The sequence below is a fragment of the Jaculus jaculus genome, chromosome 8 (genome assembly GCF_020740685.1).
Source record: "Jaculus jaculus isolate mJacJac1 chromosome 8, mJacJac1.mat.Y.cur, whole genome shotgun sequence".
In the NCBI taxonomy this organism is placed as follows: Eukaryota; Metazoa; Chordata; class Mammalia; order Rodentia; family Dipodidae; genus Jaculus; species Jaculus jaculus.
Genome location: NC_059109.1, coordinates 6,532,334 through 6,554,588, shown reverse-complemented (window position 1 = coordinate 6,554,588; position 22,255 = coordinate 6,532,334). Strand labels below are relative to the sequence as shown.

Sequence of the window (22,255 nt, the reverse complement as noted above, 5' to 3'; positions counted from 1 at the left end):
CGTGTCCCTTTAACAACCCTGTGTGTGCTCCGCCCGTGTCCCTTTAACAACCCAGTGTGTGCTCCGCCCGTGTCCCTTTGACAACCCAGTGTGTGCTCCGCCCGTGTCCCTTTAACAACCCTGTGTGTGCTCCGCCCGTGTCCCTTTAACAACCCTGTGTGTGCTCCGCCAGTGTCCCTTTAACAATCCTGTGTGTGCTCCGTCAGTGTCCCTTTAACAACCCTGTGTGTGCTCCGCCCGTGTCCCTTTAACAACCCTGTGTGTGCTCCGCCAGTGTCCCTTTAACAACCCTGTGTGTGCTCCGCCCGTGTCCCTTTGACAACCCTGTGTGTGCTCCGCCAGTGTCCCTTTAACAATCCTGTGTGTGCTCCGTCAGTGTCCCTTTAACAACCCTGTGTGTGCTCCGCCCGTGTCCCTTTAACAACCCTGTGTGTGCTCCACCAGTGTCCCTTTAACAACCCTGTGTGTGCTCCGCCCGTGTCCCTTTGACAACCCTGTGTGTGCTCCGCCCGTGTCCCTTTGACAACCCAGTGTGTGCTCCACCAGTGTCCCTTTAACAACCCTGTGTGTGCTCCGCCCGTGTCCCTTTGACAACCCTGTGTGTGCTCCGCCCGTGTCCCTTTGACAACCCAGTGTGTGCTCCGCCAGTGTCCCTTTGACAACCCAGTGTGTGCTCCGTCAGTGTCCCTTTAACAACCCTGTGTGTGCTCCGCCAGTGTCCCTTTAACAACCCTGTGTGTGCTCCACCAGTGTCCCTTTGACAACCCTGTGTGTGCTCCGCCCGTGTCCCTTTAACAACCCTGTGTGTGCTCCGCCAGTGTCCCTTTAACAACCCTGTGTGTGCTCCGTCAGTGTCCCTTTAACAACCCTGTGTGTGCTCCGCCCGTGTCCCTTTAACAACCCAGTGTGTGCTCCGTCAGTGTCCCTTTAACAACCCTGTGTGTGCTCCGCCCGTGTCCCTTTAACAACCCTGTGTGTGCTCCGTCAGTGTCCCTTTAACAACCCTGTGTGTGCTCCGCCCGTGTCCCTTTAACAACCCAGTGTGTGCTCCGCCCGTGTCCCTTTGACAACCCAGTGTGTGCTCCACCAGTGTCCCTTTAACAACCCTGTGTGTGCTCTGCCAGTGTCCCTTTAACAACCCTGTGTGTGCTCCGCCCGTGTCCCTTTGACAACCCAGTGTGTGCTCCGCCCGTGTCCCTTTAACAACCCTGTGTGTGCTCCGCCCGTGTCCCTTTAACAACCCTGTGTGTGCTCCGCCCGTGTCCCTTTAACAACCCAGTGTGTGCTCCGCCCGTGTCCCTTTGACAACCCAGTGTGTGCTCCACCAGTGTCCCTTTAACAACCCTGTGTGTGCTCCGCCAGTGCCCCTTTAACAACCCTGTGTGTGCTCCACCAGTGTCCCTTTAACAACCCTGTGTGTGCTCCGCCCGTGTCCCTTTAACAACCCAGTGTGTGCTCCGCCAGTGTCCCTTTGACAACCCAGTGTGTGCTCCGCCAGTGTCCCTTTAACAACCCTGTGTGTGCTCCGCCAGTGTCCCTTTAACAACCCTGTGTGTGCTCCGCCCGTGTCCCTTTGACAACCCAGTGTGTGCTCCGCCAGTGTCCCTTTGACAACCCTGTGTGTGCTCCGCCAGTGTCCCTTTGACAACCCAGTGTGTGCTCCGCCAGTGTCCCTTTGACAACCCAGTGTGTGCTCCGCCAGTGTCCCTTTGACAACCCAGTGTGTGCTCCGCCCGTGTCCCTTTAACAACCCAGTGTGTGCTCCACCAGTGTCCCTTTAACAACCCTGTGTGTGCTCCACCAGTGTCCCTTTAACAACCCTGTGTGTGCTCCACCAGTGTCCCTTTAACAACCCTGTGTGTGCTCCGCCAGTGTCCCTTTAACAACCCTGTGTGTGCTCCGCCCGTGTCCCTTTAACAACCCTGTGTGTGCTCCACCAGTGTCCCTTTAACAACCCTGTGTGTGCTCCACCAGTGTCCCTTTAACAACCCTGTGTGTGCTCCACCAGTGTCCCTTTAACAACCCTGTGTGTGCTCCACCAGTGTCCCTTTAACAACCCTGTGTGTGCTCCACCAGTGTCCCTTTAACAACCCTGTGTGTGCTCCACCAGTGTCCCTTTAACAACCCTGTGTGTGCTCCACCAGTGTCCCTTTAACAACCCTGTGTGTGCTCCACCAGTGTCCCTTTAACAACCCTGTGTGTGCTCCGCCCGTGTCCCTTTAACAACCCAGTGTGTGCTCCACCAGTGTCCCTTTAACAACCCTGTGTGTGCTCCACCAGTGTCCCTTTAACAACCCTGTGTGTGCTCCACCCGTGTCCCTTTAACAACCCAGTGTGTGCTCCACCAGTGTCCCTTTAACAACCCTGTGTGTGCTCCACCAGTGTCCCTTTAACAACCCTGTGTGTGCTCCGCCAGTGTCCCTTTAACAACCCTGTGTGTGCTCCGCCCGTGTCCCTTTAACAACCCTGTGTGTGCTCCGCCCGTGTCCCTTTAACAACCCTGTGTGTGCTCCACCAGTGTCCCTTTAACAACCCTGTGTGTGCTCCACCAGTGTCCCTTTAACAACCCTGTGTGTGCTCCGCCAGTGTCCCTTTAACAACCCTGTGTGTGCTCCGCCCGTGTCCCTTTAACAACCCTGTGTGTGCTCCACCAGTGCCCCTTTAACAACCCTGTGTGTGCTCCACCAGTGTCCCTTTAACAACCCTGTGTGTGCTCCGCCCGTGTCCCTTTAACAACCCTGTGTGTGCTCCGCCAGTGTCCCTTTAACAACCCTGTGTGTGCTCCGCCAGTGTCCCTTTAACAACCCTGTGTGTGCTTCCACAGTGTCCCTTTAACAACCCTGTGTGTGCTCCACCAGTGTCCCTTTAACAACCCTGTGTGTGCTCCACCAGTGTCCCTTTAACAACCCTGTGTGTGCTCCGCCCGTGTCCCTTTAACAACCCTGTGTGTGCTCCACCAGTGTCCCTTTAACAACCCTGTGTGTGCTCCACCAGTGTCCCTTTAACAACCCTGTGTGTGCTCCGCCAGTGTCCCTTTAACAACCCTGTGTGTGCTCCGCCAGTGTCCCTTTAACAACCCTGTGTGTGCTCCACCAGTGTCCCTTTAACAACCCTGTGTGTGCTCCACCAGTGTCCCTTTAACAACCCTGTGTGTGCTCCGCCAGTGTCCCTTTAACAACCCTGTGTGTGCTCCGCCCGTGTCCCTTTAACAACCCTGTGTGTGCTCCACCAGTGCCCCTTTAACAACCCTGTGTGTGCTCCACCAGTGCCCCTTTAACAACCCTGTGTGTGCTCCGCCAGTGTCCCTTTAACAACCCAGTGTGTGCTCCGCCCGTGTCCCTTTGACAACCCAGTGTGTGCTCCGCCAGTGTCCCTTTAACAACCCAGTGTGTGCTCCGCCCGTGTCCCTTTGACAACCCAGTGTGTGCTCCGCCCGTGTCCCTTTGACAACCCAGTGTGTGCTCCGCCAGTGTCCCTTTAACAACCCTGTGTGTGCTCCACCAGTGTCCCTTTAACAACCCTGTGTGTGCTCCGCCAGTGTCCCTTTAACAACCCTGTGTGTGCTCCGCCAGTGTCCCTTTAACAACCCTGTGTGTGCTCCGCCAGTGTCCCTTTAACAACCCTGTGTGTGCTCCGCCCGTGTCCCTTTAACAACCCTGTGTGTGCTCCGCCAGTGTCCCTTTAACAACCCTGTGTGTGCTCCGCCAGTGTCCCTTTAACAACCCTGTGTGTGCTCCACCAGTGTCCCTTTAACAACCCTGTGTGTGCTCCGCCAGTGTCCCTTTAACAACCCAGTGTGTGCTCCGCCCGTGTCCCTTTGACAACCCAGTGTGTGCTCCGCCCGTGTCCCTTTGACAACCCAGTGTGTGCTCCGCCAGTGTCCCTTTAACAACCCAGTGTGTGCTCCGCCCGTGTCCCTTTGACAACCCAGTGTGTGCTCCACCAGTGTCCCTTTCCATTCACGAGTTACCGTGATCCCCATCTTCCCCAGGGTCTCTTGATAGAAGAATAGAGAGATGTCTTAACCAGTGAGTGTACTTGGCTGCTGTTCATTAAGGAAAAAAATTTAGGCAAGGAGAAATTTTGAGGTAAAGATCAATGCACTAGGCTAATAAAAATTAATATCTTTAGAATGCAAACTGATGGGCAGTGAATTAATGTCCCTCAGATATAGGAGACATTTTGTGAGTCATTAACAAAAGGATAAATATAGAAAATGTATAAAATGTTCAAGCTCAGTAATAAGTTAAAAAAAAACCCAAGCTGCAACCTAGTGAAATACATTTCACCTATTCCGTGAGTAGTATTTTAAGCACAGTATTGATATGATGCACAGAAACGCATTTGTCTTACATGCTGGTAGTATGTCGTGGGCTTAGTTTGACATGTGTGAGAAAAGAGGGATATAGCTGTTTGTAATACTTATCGAAACCTCAAAATGGTTATAGTCCTGCTTTTGGAGTTTCACGTACAGAAACTTCCAAAAACAACAGTTTTTAGACTGTTCATCAGAGAATTTTCCTAACAATAAACTACTAACCTAACCGTTGAGTAATAAGAACATGGTTGAATAAATGGTAGGGTATCCATAGAGTGAGGGACTCAAGTCAGCATATGTGGCATAGAAGTCAGATAATACGAAAAGATATCCATAGATTGATGCAATGAAGCAAGTTACAAAACTGTGTGTCCATAGCACTACCAGAGGTACAGATGATCTTCATTAAAAAAAAAAAAAAATCATTTTCCCTAAAACCATTTGGAGGTCCTTACGGAATCAACTGCTCATATAGCATACGAAACACATCTATAAGAAATTCTGCCGGCCATGGTGGTGCACACCTTTAATCCCAGCACTCGGGAGGCAGAGGTAGGAGGATTGCCATGAGTTCGAGGCCACCCTGAGACTCCATAGTGACTTCTAGGTCAGCCTGGGATAGAGTGAGACCCTACCTCAAAAAACCAAAAAATAAAAAATAAAAATCTTCTAATATCTCTGTTACTCCAAGAATCTCTACTAGGACATTTGTGGCCCTGACAATTGCTCATTCTTTTTTATCTTCTCTACCTTGTGTCCTCAAGGCCATCTTTCTCCATGAAGTGTGTTGAGATCTGGTTACAGAGTCTACCCGCTAAGGGACTGGTTGTTTTCATTTGGGTACTTGTGATTATTCAGAAGGATAGGGAGCTGTGACCATCCCAGTTCTCCGTGAATGACCAGAACCCTAGTGGGGAAATGATTGTCTTCTGACAGACTTGTTTCCAGAACTGCTGAGGGAAAAGAAGGGTTAACTCGTGAATCTGGTCTTTTCCTATTTTCAGTAGCAAACATGTACAACTGAGAACAAGGGCTAACAGGGAAGTAGAGTTGGCCTGGTGGCTCAGCCTGTAATCCCAGCCACTCAGGAGATTGAAGCCAGACAGGGCAGGAGAACGCTATGGCCTGGGTGACTTGATTGATGAGCATGCTTGCCTGTGGCGTGGCCTCTGTGTGTGTACAAACCCCACTTCTGCACATTTGACCTGCCATACAGAAATATTTTTAGAAAGCCCTCCCCGTTTTTTGGTCAGTATGAGGATATACAGAATTTTTCAAGTTATTCCTCAAAACATACAGAATAACAACTATTGACATAGCAAGCAGTTGCTTTGTTCTAAGTATTATAAGTAACTTAAAGATGATTTAAATTATATGGGAGGCCAGATGTGGAGACACATGCCTATAATTCCAGCACTCAGGAGGCTGAGACGGGAGGATGATAAGTTTATATTGGCCTAGGCTACATAGCAAGAACCTGACTGGAATAAAAACAAATATACAGATAGATATAGAGACACATAGATACGAGTAAGGGATTGATGGGAGGATTGCACTGGTTACATGCAAATACTATACCATTTGATTATTTGGGGGTTTTTAAGCAGGAACTCACTCTAGGCTGGCCTGAAACTTGCTCTGTAGCCCAGGCTAGCCTTAAAGTCATGGCAATCCTCCTTCCTTAGCCCCCCGAATGCGGGGATTAAAGGCATGTGCCACTATACCCAGCTACTTTGCCATTTTATATAAAAGACACCAATATGGGAGGAGTGAGGTATCCTACAACCAGGCTCTCATACATACTAAGAGATAGCTGTATTTCCACAGCAGGTGTCTTAGCAAAGCTATGTAGAAGTTCTCATGGTAATGGGAAGAAACATAAAACATGAGAAATAATGCCATTAGTTAGAAAGCACCGATTCCCCCTGAGCAGGGCCTCTGGAGTGTTACCTACTCTGGTCCAGCTGTGATTGCTGCAGAGGGGAACAGGAGAACCTGAGAAGAGGACAGTAGACAGTATTGCTGCTGGGGGACAGGGTCTTTCTGGAATTGGTTGGTAAAGTAGAGTCCTTAGAGGTGACCTACAGCCTGACTCCAGCAGTTCTCGTCACACTCTCTTCTTCCAGCCCTGGAAGCAGTGTGGTGGGTCCCAGGAGATGATATCAGGGTGAGGCATGAAGTAGATGACTGTCTCTGTGTCCCAGAGCCTGTGCCAGTTAGGAGTTACGGCAACCTCATGTTTTTTCTTTGCTCAGGTTACTGCTTTGGGACTGTGATGATCGAAGCTACAGCTACTACGTAGAGGTCTCTACCAACCAGCAGCAGTGGACCATGGTGGCTGACAGAACTAAAGTCTCCTGCAAGTAAGTTACCTTCTGGTGGGGTCAGAGGTCTTCGAAAAGATTCACGGAGCCTAAGATAACCTCTTGTTTGGAGGTTGAAACATAGTCCCATGTACCTTCAGTTTTGAATATGAAGTTTTTATATGAAAAAATTTACTTTATATGACCAAACAAGCTCTATCTTACCAATTGAACTTTACTTAAGTGTTTGAAAATGGAAAGTAAGAAAGGTCTTTTCTTATGCAGTCCTCTCTCACACCCTCCCCACACTAGCCCATTAGGATTGCTTTTTTGCTTAGAGAATTTTGCTGTAGTGATGCCAATTTTGAGGCTCTATCTTTTTTAAAAAACCTTTGTATTGACAACTCCCATATATGTGGACAATATGCCATGATGATAATCCTCCCACCTTCATTTACCCCTCCCCTATGCCCCTCCACTGAACTCCTCTTACCAAATATTCCTCCTCCTTTTCATGTCATCAATTTTTCCCTTCTGTTTTGCAGGTCTTGGGTGGGTAGTGTTAGGCACTGCGGGATCATGAATGCCATGGTGGGTCTGTGTCTTACTGTGCACATCACAGCAGGCTTGGGATTTGCTAAAAACTTACTTCTCAGTGTTTTTCTGTTCTGTTACTTAAACTCAGGAAAGCCTTGAGCCTTAAGGTTTTTCATTGGCATTTGGCACTGAGACTCTGTTCGAGCTTACCTGGTTGCAAGAACTGCTAGAAGGAGGGATTCTGTGGGTTCTGACCTCCCTAACATGAAAAGAACTCAGTGGCCTTATCGTGGAGAGCCACTTTCTCATGGGAAACAAGACAGACAAAATGATGGAGGTGTCTTTATCGTTTAAATTTTGAATTAAGATTCTGTTATTAGTTTTCTGTCACTGTGACACAATACCTAAGTAAATCAACTTAACACAGAGGAAAGGTTTATGTTGGCTCACAATTTCAGAGATTTCAGCCTATGGTCATTTGGCCCCGTTGCTTTGGGCCTGTGGTGGCATAGTACATCATGGGAGTGCATGTCAGAGGAGTCCTGGGTACCTCATGGAAGCTGGGAAGCAGAGAGTGACAGAGGAAGGTCCTACTATCACCTTCAGAACATGCCTGTGGTGGCCTGTCTTCCTCCACTATGTCCCACCTCCTAAAGGGTCTACAACTTCCCAGTAATGCCACAGGGTGGCAACCAAGCCATCAGCACATGGCCCTTTGGGGACATTTTAGATCCAAGCTATAATACCTTCATGTACCATAAATTTGCCCTTATAAAAGCATAATTGAATGGTTTTTAGTATATTCAGAATTGTACAACCATCATTATCTAATGTTCCAGAACATTTTCATTACCCCCAAAAGAAACCCCTCTTTCCCTACAAGGGCTCCAGCATCCAGTAATTTACTGTTTGTCTCTATGGATTTATTTGCATACTATGGAAATTTTATGTAAATAGAATCATGTGCTATGTGACCTTTGTTTCTGGCTTCTTTAGTCAGCATAATGTTTTCCAGGTTCACCCTTGGCTGTAGCATATATCAGAACATTAATGCTTTTTACTGGGTGGATACTATTCTATTGTTTTATATATATATTTATCTATAGACAAACATTTGTCTTGTTTCTACTTTTTTAAATTTATTTTTATATTTATTTATTTGAGAGGGAGAGAATGAGAACATCAGGGCCTCTAGCCACTGCAAACAAAGTCCAGATGTGTGTGCCATCTTGTGCATCTGGCTGACATGGGTCTTGGGGAATTGAACCTGGGTCAACACCTAAGTTTATGGGGGACACCTGAATCAAACCACCACACTGGGTCTGTAGGCTTTGCAGGCAAGTGCCTTAACTTTTAGCCAACTTTCCAGTCCTGTTTCTACTTTTGAGCTTCAATGAATGAGGCTTCTGGGAAGATTCCTTACAAGTTTGTGTGTGAACATATTTTTCAGTTCTTTTGGGCAACTACCTAGGAATAGAACTGCTGCATCAGATGTCGCCTGTGTTAGAAGAATTGCTGAACCTTTCCATAGGTCATTGCCACCAACAATATACGAGACAGGAGGTGGTCCAGTTTTTCACATTTCTGCCTTGTTTAGCACATCTCATCTCAAAGGGAATTGGCACATCATTGTGGTTTTCATCGGCATTTCCGTGGGGGCTGATGGTGGTGAACGTATCTCCATGCTCTTACTTGACCACAGCTGTGGCTTGTTTGGTTTCTTGTTTGACACCATAAGTCCTGCTGTTAGGGTCATTATTACAGCCTGTGCTTCATGCTGTAACAGCCTAGCTTCATTGTTTCCATGGCTTCATACAGCAGTGTATTTCTCTGTGATGTACCAGTCTTAGTGTGTGAGCCCGGTTGCCAAGTGACTCTTTTGCACATGTGAATAAATAAGGAACCCACACATATTCGTTTTCGTGGGCCCAAGATATATCAGGCCTTATCAGCGTCTGCGTCTACCTGAAGACGGGGAAGCAGAGGAGAACGTGTTGCTTCTGAAAAGTGCTGGCTGCGCATAGCGCACGTCCCTTCCACTCGCATACCACTGGGGATGAGTGGCCGTGCCACAGGGGATGCTGGCATGACTGGGAAGCAAAGTAGTCACTGGCTGGAGCACCGCTTCCCGGGGGACCACAAACCTGTGAGCACGTCAGCCGCAGCATGGGAAAATGAAGTTACTTCCTGACTAGTATTCCTCTCGTGCAGGTTATCTCAGGTGGCCAGAATACAAAGTGCCTTGTGGGATGCAGTCCCCATTTATAAAAGGGAAATGATGCTCAGAAGATGCAGAAACTTTTCCACAGAGCAGAGCTCCTATATAAACTCATGCCTTATAAGGCCCAAGGTGTCTCTGAGGGCCACGGTCCAGCCTGGCTGAACAACTGGGGAGAGCATGATTCACCTATTGCCAAGCTCCTAGAACCCTGTCTGCCCGGTGGTCTCTCCAGAGTGTATTGAGTGCGTGTCCTCAGCTGGCATCTTTGACTTCTCACCCACCCCTCACACTTCACACCATGTAAAATCCCCTCATCTTAGCTGGCATAAAGTGTGTTTCCATCACTCTCTTTTATGTGCTTCTCTTGTAGGAGCAGTACAAGGTATGTTTTCATCCAGAGCATGTTCACTGTTAGCCAGGTACATGTCATGATGTTGTCCTTAGTCAAACAGGGCTGTCCTGATTCAGAAAGCCCTCCATGCCCCCCATCCTCTCTCGGTCGCTCTACATCTTGTTGGTTTCCATTACTTGATGGACCTTCAATAATTTACAAGATTACAACTTTATATTGTAGCACTTAGATTCCCGTAGGGTTTTACATATGAATGAATAAATAAAAAGCTAATACATTAGAACGAAAAGAGGTCAAGTGTCTATTGACCCTGTGAGAATCACTGAAACAAAAGTTATGATTTTACATGTATAGGTATAACCTGAATTTACCTCTCACCCTCAGCTAGTCCCGAAGAAATAAACAGGAGGAAGACTCGGAAATGTAAAAGCAAAGTTTCCTTCTTAATTAATATACCCCAGAGCGATCTCAAGAGAAGGTTCTATTAGCTTCTAGAATTGGGGTGTGTTCCTTATTGAGATAAAATGGGGGGACGTGTAAATGAAGTCCCATGGAATCTTTAAAGATCATAGCTCTGCCTCTTGATAGGTCTGCCTTGTGAGGAAGTGGCGTCCAGGCATCAGCTGCCCTCTGAAAACACCCAGGGAGGAACAGCTTGTGTCTCCATCTGCCCCTCAGCTCTGGGGCAGAGGGTCTCCAGCTCTGGCTCTCCTAATCCCTTTCTTCTACACTTGGAGTTTCTCACATTTTACTTTCAGGGTAAAGGGTTGTTTTCTATTGCAGAGAACCCTGTTTTTGTACTGACAAAATTTTTAAAATTATTTTATACCTCTTGTTTATATAATCTAATCTGTTGGCCTTAAGACCTCACTTTCAAATCATGATTCTCTTTCTTTGCTGTTATCTAAATTATTGAACCCTAATATTTCTTAGTGTCACCTTTTAAAGTATGAGTATAAACATGCATAATAAAAATTAAATTAGGGGGCTGGAGAGATGGCGTAGCGGTTAAGCACTTGCCTGTGAAGCCTAAGGACCCCGGTTCGAGGCTCGGTTCCCCAGGTCCCACGTTAGCCAGATGCACAAGGGGGCGCACGCGTCTGGAGTTCGTTTGCAGAGGCTGGAAGCCCTGGCGCACCCATTCTCTCTCTCTCCCTCTACCTGTCTTTCTCTCTGTGTCTGTCGCTCTCAAATAAATAAATAATTAAAAAAATTTAAAAAAATTAACTTAGAAGGGCATAAACAAAAAGTCAAAATTTACCATCACATCCTTTGTTCATTACTCAGAGGTAACTACTACTTTTGATTTGCTTATTACTTTTTTGTTAGTTTTTGTAACTTTTCTACTATAAACAACATTTTATACTTCTATTAATTTATCTGTTTTCTTAACTCCTTGGTATAAAGAAGTAAGGAATTTCACTCAATTCCTCCTAATTTTTCTGGGTTCCATTTTTCTTTTTAGTTCTGCTATAATTTATCTTTTAAAATCAAACAGCATACCTAAACCTCTACCATTTGATCCATTAGTTATGGACAGACTCTTGATTCCCACTATGTTGATACAGAAATTGCCACCCCTGCCTTTCCCTTTTAATTCACTGTTCTCCTTTGATTCTTTTTCATCTTCTGTTAGCTCCTGCTTGTTTTGCTTATGACTTAAAGTTACATGTCTTCATGAAGTGATCCTGAAACGGAAAATCACTAAGAAGTGATTCTGCTGTTCTGATTGTGCAAGAATTATTCACAGAGTGGCTCATAATTGGTTGGATCTACCGTGGGGGGAGGGGAGGGAGTATTATTCCATGCCACTGGGAAGAACTGTACCGTGTTCTGCTCAAGTAGATGAGGCTTTCTTAGGCGTGCTCAGAATTACTCCACATGTTAAACAGCTTCCTATTAGCCAGCCTTTTGTTTTCCTGAGGTTTCTAATTGCCTCTCTTTCCTGCTACGGAAGCTTGTGAAACATGCTGTCTATTCATTGGTTCACTCTGCGCTGATGGCTTCCCACACCTACTCTGCAGCTGTGATCCTAGATGTCTTTTTCTTTCCTAGTCTAGGTTGGCAATATTGTTTCTTAGATTTCTTTTTTATTTTAAATTATTTTATTTATTTCTATTTATTTATGAGAGAGAGAAAGAGACTAAGAGAGAGAGAAAAAAATAGGTGGTATGCTAGGGCCTTCAGCCACTGCAAATGAACTCCAGTTGCATGTGCCACCTTGTGCACCTGACTTATGTAGGTCCTAGGGAGTTGAACCTGAGTCCTTAGGCTTCACAAGCAAGCACTTTAACCACTAAGCCATCTATCCAGCCCTTAGATTTCTTTTTTAATGGAGTATAGTATAGGGCTAACAAAATCTTCTCCCTTTGCATGAGATACTGACTTGGGACCCAGTTTCCCTTTCCCGACTTGCTCCTTGACAACCTGATAGAAGTGGACCGTCAGCTACATCCTTCAAGCAGCAACACTTAGGATAAAATGTTCCTGCCTCAAAATCGCAGCTGGCTGGAAAGATTATGAACATGTAGTTGGAGCCAGAGTTTGGCGTTCCTGAATTCAAGGACTTCCATAAGGGGGCATGTCTCTGTGACTCTGGGAGCTCTGCATGTGGCACTGTTATTGCTGGTTTCCTCTCAGAGTCCTGACACGTACCCATTGTTGAGTCACACGTGCTGGTCACAGTTGCATAAACTGCTAAGGGAAGAAATGGCTGCTGCTGTCCTAGTACAAGTGGTGTTTCCTATTCTCCATCCTGAGAGATTCAGGAGCCCAGTATAGCTTGTCTGAACATTTAGCTAAGATCATTGATTAGCCACTGCTCAGAGTAAAGCTGTCAGGAATTTTTTTTTTTTTTATTTTCAGAAAGGGTGGGTGGAAATCAAATGATCAGAATTTACAACTTAGTTCCTCCCAAAGTTTCATTTGTGCATAAAATTTAGTCCCTTCAGAACCTTGGCCCTGCTGCCATCTAGCATCTAGTGTTGCTGGTGCAAAGTCTGCGCTCAGTCCAGTCCCTGCTCCTCGTGATGATTCTTACCTCCTCGAGAAGCTGTCAGGAGCTTGTCTTCGCCCTTGCTGATCTTGGAGCTCCAGTGGTGTGGCTGGGCCCTGGGTTGCTTTTCATCCATCTTTCTCAGTTTATTTCAACTTGGAACTCTATCCAAGCCCCAACTTATGAATGCATGCTGTTTGCCTAACGTTTTGTAGAAATTCACTGAAATCTTTGATTTGTTAACATCTTTTCTGCCAGTCTGCTTCATGAGTATATTCCCTCTTCATGTTTTTCTTTATAAAATAGATTTTTAGGGCTGGAGAGATGGCTTAGCAGTTAAGCGCTTGCCTGTGAAGCCTAAGGACCCCGGTTCGAGGCTCAATTCCCCAGGACCTACATTAGCCAGATGCACAAGGGGGCGCACGCGTCTGGAGTTTGTTTGCAATGACTGGAGGCCCTGGTGCACCCATTCTCTCTCTCTGCCTCTTTGTCTGTCACTTTCAACTAAATAAATAAAAATGAACAACAACAACCAAAAAAAAAAAATAGATTTTTATGTAGTTAGTTATTTGTAAGCAGAGAAAGAGAGAGAGAGAGAGAATAGGTGCAAAATGTGAGAATGGGCCTCCAGTTGCTGCAAACAGATTCCAACGCATGTGCCACCTTGTACATCTGGTGTTATAGGTACTGGGGAGTCGAACCTGGGTCCTTCAGCTTTGCAGGCAAGTGTCTAAACTGCTAAGCCATCTCTCTAGCCCCTCCCCCCTTTTCATGTTTGTTTTCTGAGACAATATTTCCCTCTGTAGCCCTGACTAACCTGGATCTTGCTATGTAATCCAGGCTGGCCTCACACTTGTGGTGGTCCTCCTGCCTCTGACCAGGTGCTGAGGTCATTAGGCATGGGCCACACACCTGGCTTCCCTTCAGAGGGCAGAGAGGTCAAAGTGCCAGCAGTGTCAGCTGGTGGCGTTGCTCCTGAGTGCTACATCCACACCCGCTCCCTAGACTCAGTTGTTGGTGATGCACAGCGACCAAAGTCAGTCTCCTTCCCCCTTCTCTCCCCCCCCCACTCTATGTTTCCCTGTTTCTGTCTCTGTTCCCCCACCCCTAGTTCTCTCTCCCTGGTTGTGCTTCTGTCACATCCAGGAGCCATCTTGCTTCTTGCCAGGGTGTGTTCCTCACACACTGAGCACATTGGTGTCAGCCATTTCTGCCCTTTGATGCCAAAATGTGAGTGACCTCAGTCACTGCGTCTCCCACACTGTCCCCTTGACAAGCATGTTGGCAATTATAATGGTTAGGAATGAAGAATTGGGTTACAGTTTTGTTTTCCACTTGAGAATTTTCTACTGGTGATCTAGAACTTCTGACTGTTTATAGCTTTTGGCTTCCAGATTTCTCACAGATTTTCTGTCTGCTGCCAGATCTGCCATCCTGGTTCCCTACTGAAGTTTTTTTTATCCAACCTGAGTTCATTAAAAATGATGTCACAGTGTTTAATAACTTAAGAAAACACTTACATAATGAGGTTTTAAAAGCAGAGTACAAAATTATAAAAGCATTATCAGAAGTAGGGAGAAATGATGGAAGAAAATTAAAAGGAAGTATGCTAAAATGTTAATGACTGCCTTTGTGTAACTGGCTTATAAAATTATTTATAATTTTCTACATTTTTTACCAATTTACATATATTTCTCTTAAAAAAAACTAAAAAGGAAAGGCTGCATTGAGAAGACAAAAGTTTTTCTTGCCACAGCCATAAGTGCTTTAAGCTGCATGTCCTCGCCTGTATTTGAGCAGCTCAGGCTATGAGAGGCTTGCTTGACTCACTCCAGCAGAAAGTCAAGGACACTCAGTGCAGCTTAGCTCTAAGCCAACTCTCTTTAGGACCTTGACAAGAGTTCTGCTTCCCTAGTGGGGACCCTGAACAGCGTTCCATGCCTCTTCTGGAGGGTCCCTGAGCCTTTGTGGGTCCCAGTCTGCATGATGATTGTGTCCCCCCCTGATGGGTCCCCAGCCTCAAGTCCATCGGTGCTGGTCCTGGGCTGTCTCCGTAACAGCTCTCTTCGCTGGGAATCTTAGAAAGAGGCATCACATTTCTTCTAAGTGCCGCCCTGGCTGAGGACAACATGGCAAATGAAAGGTGGAGATTTACAGCCTGGGTAAAGTCTTTCAGAGCGTCGGAGATTGGAAAATGGCACATTTTCACCTAGGCCTGCTATTTTTTTTAAACTTCACTATTTTCTGCATCTTCTTTCCCATTGTAGGTGGCAGCTGAGAAAGCATTTTTCCATCCATTTCGTTTCTAAGCTAGATACTCTACAAAACAAAACCTGAGTTAGTCCCAGGAGGTCAGGGCTGGTCAAGTGACGTGGAAGGCGTATAAAGGGCTTGGTGTCACCAAGATGCCGCAGAAAGCAAAAGGGCCTTAAGGGGGAAATGCTGACAAGATGTTCACAGTCAGTGTCAGCTTTAAAGGACGGAAGTGCCTGGCTGTCACGCAGACCTTGCTCGGCAATCTCAGTTTTTTCTGCTCCTTGGACTTCTCGTCCCTGCGGGGCTGGAAGAGTGTGTTCACTTGTTCCCCCGAGAAGTGTGAGCCAATTAATGGGCACCAGTTCTGTAATTGTCACTTTTAAACAGCCCGATGATTTTGTTTTTCTTTCTTAATTCCATTTTTCTACATAACATTTGACAATAATGAAAAAGCCAGTCATGTTCTTTTAAAGGGCAAACCCTGGTGTTAATTTTATCCAGACTTTAGAACTTGAACGATAAAGAAACATGTCCTTATAAGAGGAAGAGGGGAAAATTAAAAATTAAAAACAGAATTCAGATCAAACACACAGACAGGTGAGCTCTGATGGGAGGCAGATCCGTGTATTAACGAGGAGGTGTCAGAGCTTGGCTCGTGGAAGGCGTCTTCATGTTAGAGTAGACTCAGCCACACCTGTTAATCAGGCTTGTAGCTTCTAGGTTGTGAGGCGCCTTAGATGCACATCAACAGGGGCCAGCCGTCCACACCTGCATCTTTACAGGTGACTTATTTTGCAGGGCAGTTTTTTACAAAAATGCACCACATGTGAGACGACATGGGAGATGGCTGTCAAAGCTGAGTGTGTTCACTGCCTCAGTGCCAACTTCAGAACCATCTGCAGATCCTGTGGGCCAGCCAGGGAGGCTCCTCCCTACCCAGCACACTCGACAAGGGAAGAAACTAGAAGGAAATGAGGGTCACTGAACTCATTTCCCTCTTCCTTAACTCAAGAGCCCCGTTATTCTGTGGGGTATGAATTTTTCCCATGTCTATTTTTAAAGCAGTTTTAAATTTAATTTCTTAGTTTGAGAGGAAGAAAGAGGCAGAGAGAGATAGAGAGAATGGGCACACCAGGGCCTCAGCCACTGCGCACGAACTGTAGGCATATGAACCACCTTGTGCGTCTGGCGTACGTGGATACTGAGGAATCAAATCTGGGTCCTTGGGCTTTACAGGCAAGTGCCTTAACCACTAAGCCACCTCTCCAGCCCCCACCATGTCTGCTTTTAAACAATGAAGCGTATTTCCATAAAACTTCCTCCATGAGCTGTATTAAGCCACTTATGGTCAAAAAGATTCCCTTTTATTACGGAAATAAATTCAGATTAATATTATATTGCAAATGACAAAAAACAAATCAAGATCACACTAGAACACCTGCCATCGTCTCTTTAGCTGTCTTAACTGCTCTCTCCACGTTCGCTCTGCAGCCCTCACCCAGCTGACTGTACGTACTGAGGTTGGGGTGGGCCGTGTAGGCACAACTTTGTCATCATCATCTTCCTGCAAAGGACCTCGTGCCCTCTAACTCAAAACCAGAACTCTTCATGTGCCCAGGATGCCATGCGCCACCTGGCCTCACCCACCCAGCTCCCTGCTCTCTTGGTTCCTTCTCTCCAGCTTTCTTGCCTTTCCCCTTGCACAGTTCTCTGTCCTAACACAGACCTTCACACTTGTCTCGGGAGCCCAGTCTGGAGCCCTCACCCGCCACTTCTCTAGTTCTCATTATCCGCTTGTTCTCTCCACTCAAGACAAGGTGCCTGAGTGCTATCGCCCCATCTCCAGTCACGCTTACTGCCTGGACATCCTGGAGCTGTGTCGTCGTCATCGTCACAGAGCTCCTTGCGTCCGCAGTCAGGTGCTTACACGTGGAGCAAGGACGAGCTCGAGGGAGAGGGGGCGTGTCCCTGATGCTGCAGCCTTTGCAGACTGTGCACGTGTTCACATCGTCTTTCCGTTAACTCATTGTCCACCTGTCCTCCATGACTCACTGACAGCCTTAGTCCCTACATGTTCATGCCATCATGGCCAGAGGGTCAGCCTCCTCAGCTTCACATCTGTGCTTGTCTCTCAATGACTTGGGCCCCCCAGTAACAGTTTATTACTTGAGTTTGGTTATTGGCTGGAAGTCCATTACCTTTATTTCCAGCCACTCTTAGGAGAGGAAAGCTTTTCTTTATGAAAGGGCCAAGTGCTTTTAGAACTTTCTGCCAGCTGTGCCCCTTTCACTTCAGAAATTGATTTGATTTAAAATCCTAAATTTGTCAGGTGAATATGTTTCAATGGCTTCTCTGAATTTTCAGAGTAATAGGTTAAAAAAAACAAGCACTGACCTTAAACTCTGGAGGAAAACTGAAAACCTTTCACCAAGGCACCCCATATGCCTCTCCCTGCAGAGCAGTCTGACCAGCAAAGTGGACCTGCAGCTCTGAGCACCTTCCCCGGCATCAGGTAGCTGCAGAGGCCCAGCCCCAGCTCCAGCTGCTTTGTCAGCACTCCTTACCCAACCCAGCCCTGGCTCCCTGGGGTAGGCAGTTTAGGCATGGGACCCACCCCTGGACCCTTGATCGCAGAGCACTTGTCACCATGGTAGCAGTTGTCACTGACATGCATTTTACAAGCCAGTGGTCAGGATGGCATCTGCTGAGCAGGGAGGGCAGAGGCACCAGAAGGAAGAGGCATGGTTGTTTGGTGCGCATCGTCTTAGAATGCTACCCAGTTATACTTGGAAGTCACCAGCCAGCCTCTGTGTCTCAGCAAGGAGGGCTTCTTGAAAGTCATGCCCTGGCTCAGTGTTCCAGAGAGCTGTGTTTTCTCCTAGGTTAAGACAGCGGGGGTCTAGCATGCACATAGCTTTAACTTGTAGAGCAGACAGACGCTGTTCCTTCACGGTGTTCTTGGCTTCCACTGCCTCTTCCCTTCTGAGTTTCCAATGACCCTTTCTAGAAAGGTGTCACAGATGCAGCCTGTCTCACACTGCACTCACTGTCACACTTGCCATCATCACACTGCCTCACTGATGCCCCTTTCCTCTCCTGGGCATCTCTTACCTCCTCCTTGCCCTGCACAGCTGGTCAGGTATTTTAACCTTCTCTGACACCCTTCTTCCTCTGCCTCTGCTGTCACGGCCTCCATTCTAATTTGAGCCTCCACACCTCTTGTCACATCATGTCTGTAGTGGCCTCTGGTGTGTCCTCATCTGCTTGGCATGTGTTTCTTGCTGGTCTCCAGTCTGCAGCAACAGCACTGGGTGGCCCTTGTTCCTGATCCCTTCATCCCCTGCAGAGCAGGGAGTCACTTGTCCTTGCCAAGAGCTTCCTGTCTCCACATGGCCAGTTTTCCCCCATATACCTTGTTCACAAATACTCCGCTCCTTGTTACACCACATACCTATATTTCAGATATACAATTTTTGTATCACGCTTACTCTAACCACACTTCCTAATCTGTGTTCCTTTACAGATCCATGCCTACTCTCCCTTCAGTCTGCCTACAGCTCATGTACTTTCTATCTACCGTGTTCCTTCTAAGACCCAACCAAATGCTCTGAATTCTTCCAGATCTTTTCTTCCCAAACACAAGGGACCCCTCTATTGTTTCATGTAATTTGATGACAGTCCCCCATTCCTGGGTTTATTTTACAGAGAAGAAAAAGTGGGAAGCTTGGAAGGTGATTTTTTTAAAAAAAATTTTTTTAATTTATTTGAGAGCGACAGAAAGAGAGAGAGAGAGAGAGAGAGAATGGGCGCGCCAGGGCTTCCAGCCACTGCAAATGAACTCCAGACACGTGCACCCCCTTGTGCATCTGGCTAATGTGTGTCCTGGGAAATTGAGGCTCAAACGAGGGTCCTTAGGCTTCACAGGCAAGTGCTTAACTGCTAAGCCATCTCTCCAGCCCTTTTATTGCTTTTTCAAGGCAGGGTCTCACTCTTGCCTAGGCTGACCTGGAATTCACTATGTAGACTCAGGGTGGCCTTGAACTCACAGTGATCCTCCTACCTCTGCCTCCCAAGTACTGGGATTAAAAGTGTGTGCTGCCACACCTGGCTTTGGAAGTTTTGTTTGTTGTTGTTGTTTTTTTAATCCAACAATTTTTCATCATATACTTGGACTATTCCCTTGGTCTCTCATATGTGTAGTGTAGTCTCAGTGGGTAGAGGTTCATACTTTCTCATGAGGGGAAGCCTGAAGACAAGAGGATATTCCTCCTCCAAAGGATGTCCAGAACATGTGGAAATGATCATGTCCCCCTCTCCACTCTCCGTCCCGTGCTCCCTCTAAACAAGGTGTTAGTATAATAAACCTTTAAGAACCATCTGGAAAATGGAAGATGAGATGGAAGACACAGTGCTTTCCCAAGTTCTTTTCTAATGGATGGGAGAGTGCATATCAGAAACCTTGTCTCCTGGTTCTGAGTCCTTTTTGCCCAGAAGTTTGCATAGTTTATAAGATCATAGTGTTGGAAAAAAGCTATAAAAGTGCTGTTAGAATACAGACAATGTAGACATGGTCTGAGTATGGCCTGGGATTAGGGGTATTTTCTGAAAAGAAGCCTTTGAGACTACCACCTGCCATTGGTCTACATCACAGCGGGGAGAACTAGTGATTTCTCCCTAAAGGACCTGTGAACATGAGATCACATAGAAGTTCAAGTCAGAAGTGAACTTACCTTCCAGAGGTGTGATACAGATTACGAAGAAATCCACTGGTGTTTCTATATGATCTCCTACCACTGCCACATCTCCTGCAACTAACTTGTGCGGCCTGTTAGGTGGGTCATAATTCATACCTTGAAAATGGGTTTTTGAAAATGCAGCCCCTACACCAGTGGTCAAATTTGAATTGCCCGGAGGATCATTATCCAGGCTGAACAGCATATTAGCCTCTGTCTTTTCTTCCTTTTCCTTCCTGTTGCCTACTTTAAAAAATCATTACCCTGTTCATTAGGCCATTTATTAGACTGTTTCCTTCCACCAAGAGAGACGTGTGTGTGTGTGTGTGTGTGTGTGTGTGTGTGTGTGTGTGTGTGTGTGTGTTTCCCATTTTAAACCAAACCCCATAAAGCATATTTCCCCCAAAGTTGACTTTTTCTTTTCACAATCTCTTGAAATGGAATGCAAGTGAATTTCACCATGGTGTTGTAAATTACATATTGAGTATCAGTAATAAACATTTCTTACAAAGTTTTAAAGTGTAGTTTCAGGGTGGTGATCATCTAGAATTGCACACATTAACCAGCTGCTATGGAGGGAGAGGAAGAGGGAGGGCATGCTTTCTGTTCATAGACTCTTTTACCTCTTCATCCAAATTTAGTCAACAGTATGGAACCCACATAACAAAGTTAAACAGAGCAAAAGAGTGTTTGTACTCTAAGTGACGTGGCTCAACAACCTGGACCTACTGAATGGCCATCTTGCTCTTCCTTCTTCCTCTAGGCAGTATTGCACATTAAATCTGCCCCCGAGAGGGCTGGATGTTGTGGCGCACGACTTTAATCCCAGCACTCAGGAGGCAGAGGTAGGCAGATCACTGTGAATTGGAAGCTGCCCTGAGTCTACATAGTGAATTCCAGGTCAGCCTGGGCAAGAGTGAGACCCTACCTCAAAAAAATCTGCCCCAGAGAAACCAGGATGACCTCCCTTGTTGCCAGTCCTCAGATCCTGGGTGTGAGTTTCTGATGCAGTTGGAGGGCTCACATGAAGGAGAGCAGGCTGGTTCTGCCCTCTAGCCAGAATTAACTTGTGCATATGATTCCTGTTCCTTCCTCATCCTGAAGGGGCCTGCTGAAGTCTCTGAGGGGTCAGCAGTTCTGATTGCTCAAGCTTTAGGTGTGTGCTCTTTTTTCTAGGGTGTCCTGGGCATGCAGAAGGAGGGGCTCCTAGAAGCTTGTTTTGTATTTCTCACTCTTCTGAACTTGTTTTTTCCTTGACTGAAATAAAAATCCAAACCTGTGCTCATCTAATGCTGAGGTCCCCGATTTAAACCCACAGGACCCTAAGTTCATGTCCTCCCAGCACCATCGAGGCCCTCTTTGAATTTGGCAGGTGCCTATAGCAGGCAGGCCAGGAGCACACCGCACAGAGATGGTTCTGCTGCCCACTGAGGAAGAGCCCAGCTGACATTAAGGAGGAGTCTACTTTTTGACAAAGCAAAACATCCACAATTACAGATGCATTCATTTGCAGATTTCCAGCCTGATTTTCAAATGAATACCTTCATATTTCAGGGCTGTGGTACCCATACATCAACATTAATTTGCAAACTTCAGAGGAGATGAGAAGGGAACACAACATAGTCTTTGCTTTCCACATTTAGGACTAGTACAGCTGATGTTTTCAGGCACCGCTTTCTTCTTTTATGACTTCCTTAATTAAGGTTTCGGTGCAGCTGATAGAGGATCATTGCCCTGCTAAGAATCCCAGCGTGGGGGTCATGGTCCCGTCTAATACTTACCCATTCATGAACTTGGCAGACGTGCTGTGAGCCATTGCTGGGCATTGCCCTTCTCCTCAGGCTTACTGCTTAAGCCACCCCAAAAGGCTCAGGACCCGTCCAGAGTGAGGGGACTTGATCCAGGTACAATCAGGGGCATTTGTGAGTTCTGACAGTTTAGTGAGGCTTCACCTGGGGATTGACTGTAGGAATGAGTGGGCGTGGTCTTAAAATAAAACATCACTGCATCTCCCGTCAGCTAGAGGGAAGGAAGTTCAGGTGTGTCTTGGAGCACCTGTCTTCCCAGAGAAGGCAGAATTACAGCCTGCATTATGCCAATGACATTTTTGTTGAGTTTTGTATTGGAAGCCATCCTTCAGCCTGGGGAATGTTCAGCTGTGGGTGGTGTTTTGTGGCCCTCTTGCCTCGTACTCTGGCTGCCCTGGCTGATAGCAGATGTATAAACCCTGTGGTCCTGAGTAAAATAAGCATTCGTTATCCACTGTGCTTGGTAATAGGAGGATTCTGCTTGGCTTTTAGTGATGGCCAAAATGTGGGTGACCCACCACCAATATGATAAAATTTCAGAGGGATATTCTTTTCACACAACAGACAAGTTGGCTTTCCAACTTTGTCGAAAATGTATAATGATTAATCTTGCCTGAGAACAGTTAAAGTCAAAATTGTTCCAAAGTGCTTGCATGTAGTAGAAAGACATATTCCCGAGCCAGTTCAAGCTGCCTCCTGGCTGTGCTTCTCAAGGAATTGGTATCTTGAAGC

The 22,255-nt window shown here is 46.6% G+C and overlaps 1 protein-coding gene across 6 annotated transcripts in view; it reads left to right on the top strand.

Annotated features, from left to right (window-relative positions):
• The window catches only part of Btbd9 (BTB domain containing 9), a 432,359-nt gene that overhangs the window by 353,555 nt on the left and 56,549 nt on the right, over positions 1–22,255 (top strand). For 5 of the 6 annotated variants that reach the window (XM_045155929.1, XM_004649530.2, XM_045155925.1 and 2 more), the window contains one exon: positions 6,574–6,681. The exons of the other annotated variant lie outside the window; for it this stretch is intronic. In XM_045155929.1, coding sequence (XP_045011864.1) covers positions 6,574–6,681 — 108 coding nt within the window. The remainder of the gene's footprint in view (positions 1–6,573; positions 6,682–22,255) is intronic. 6 annotated transcript variants of the gene reach the window in all.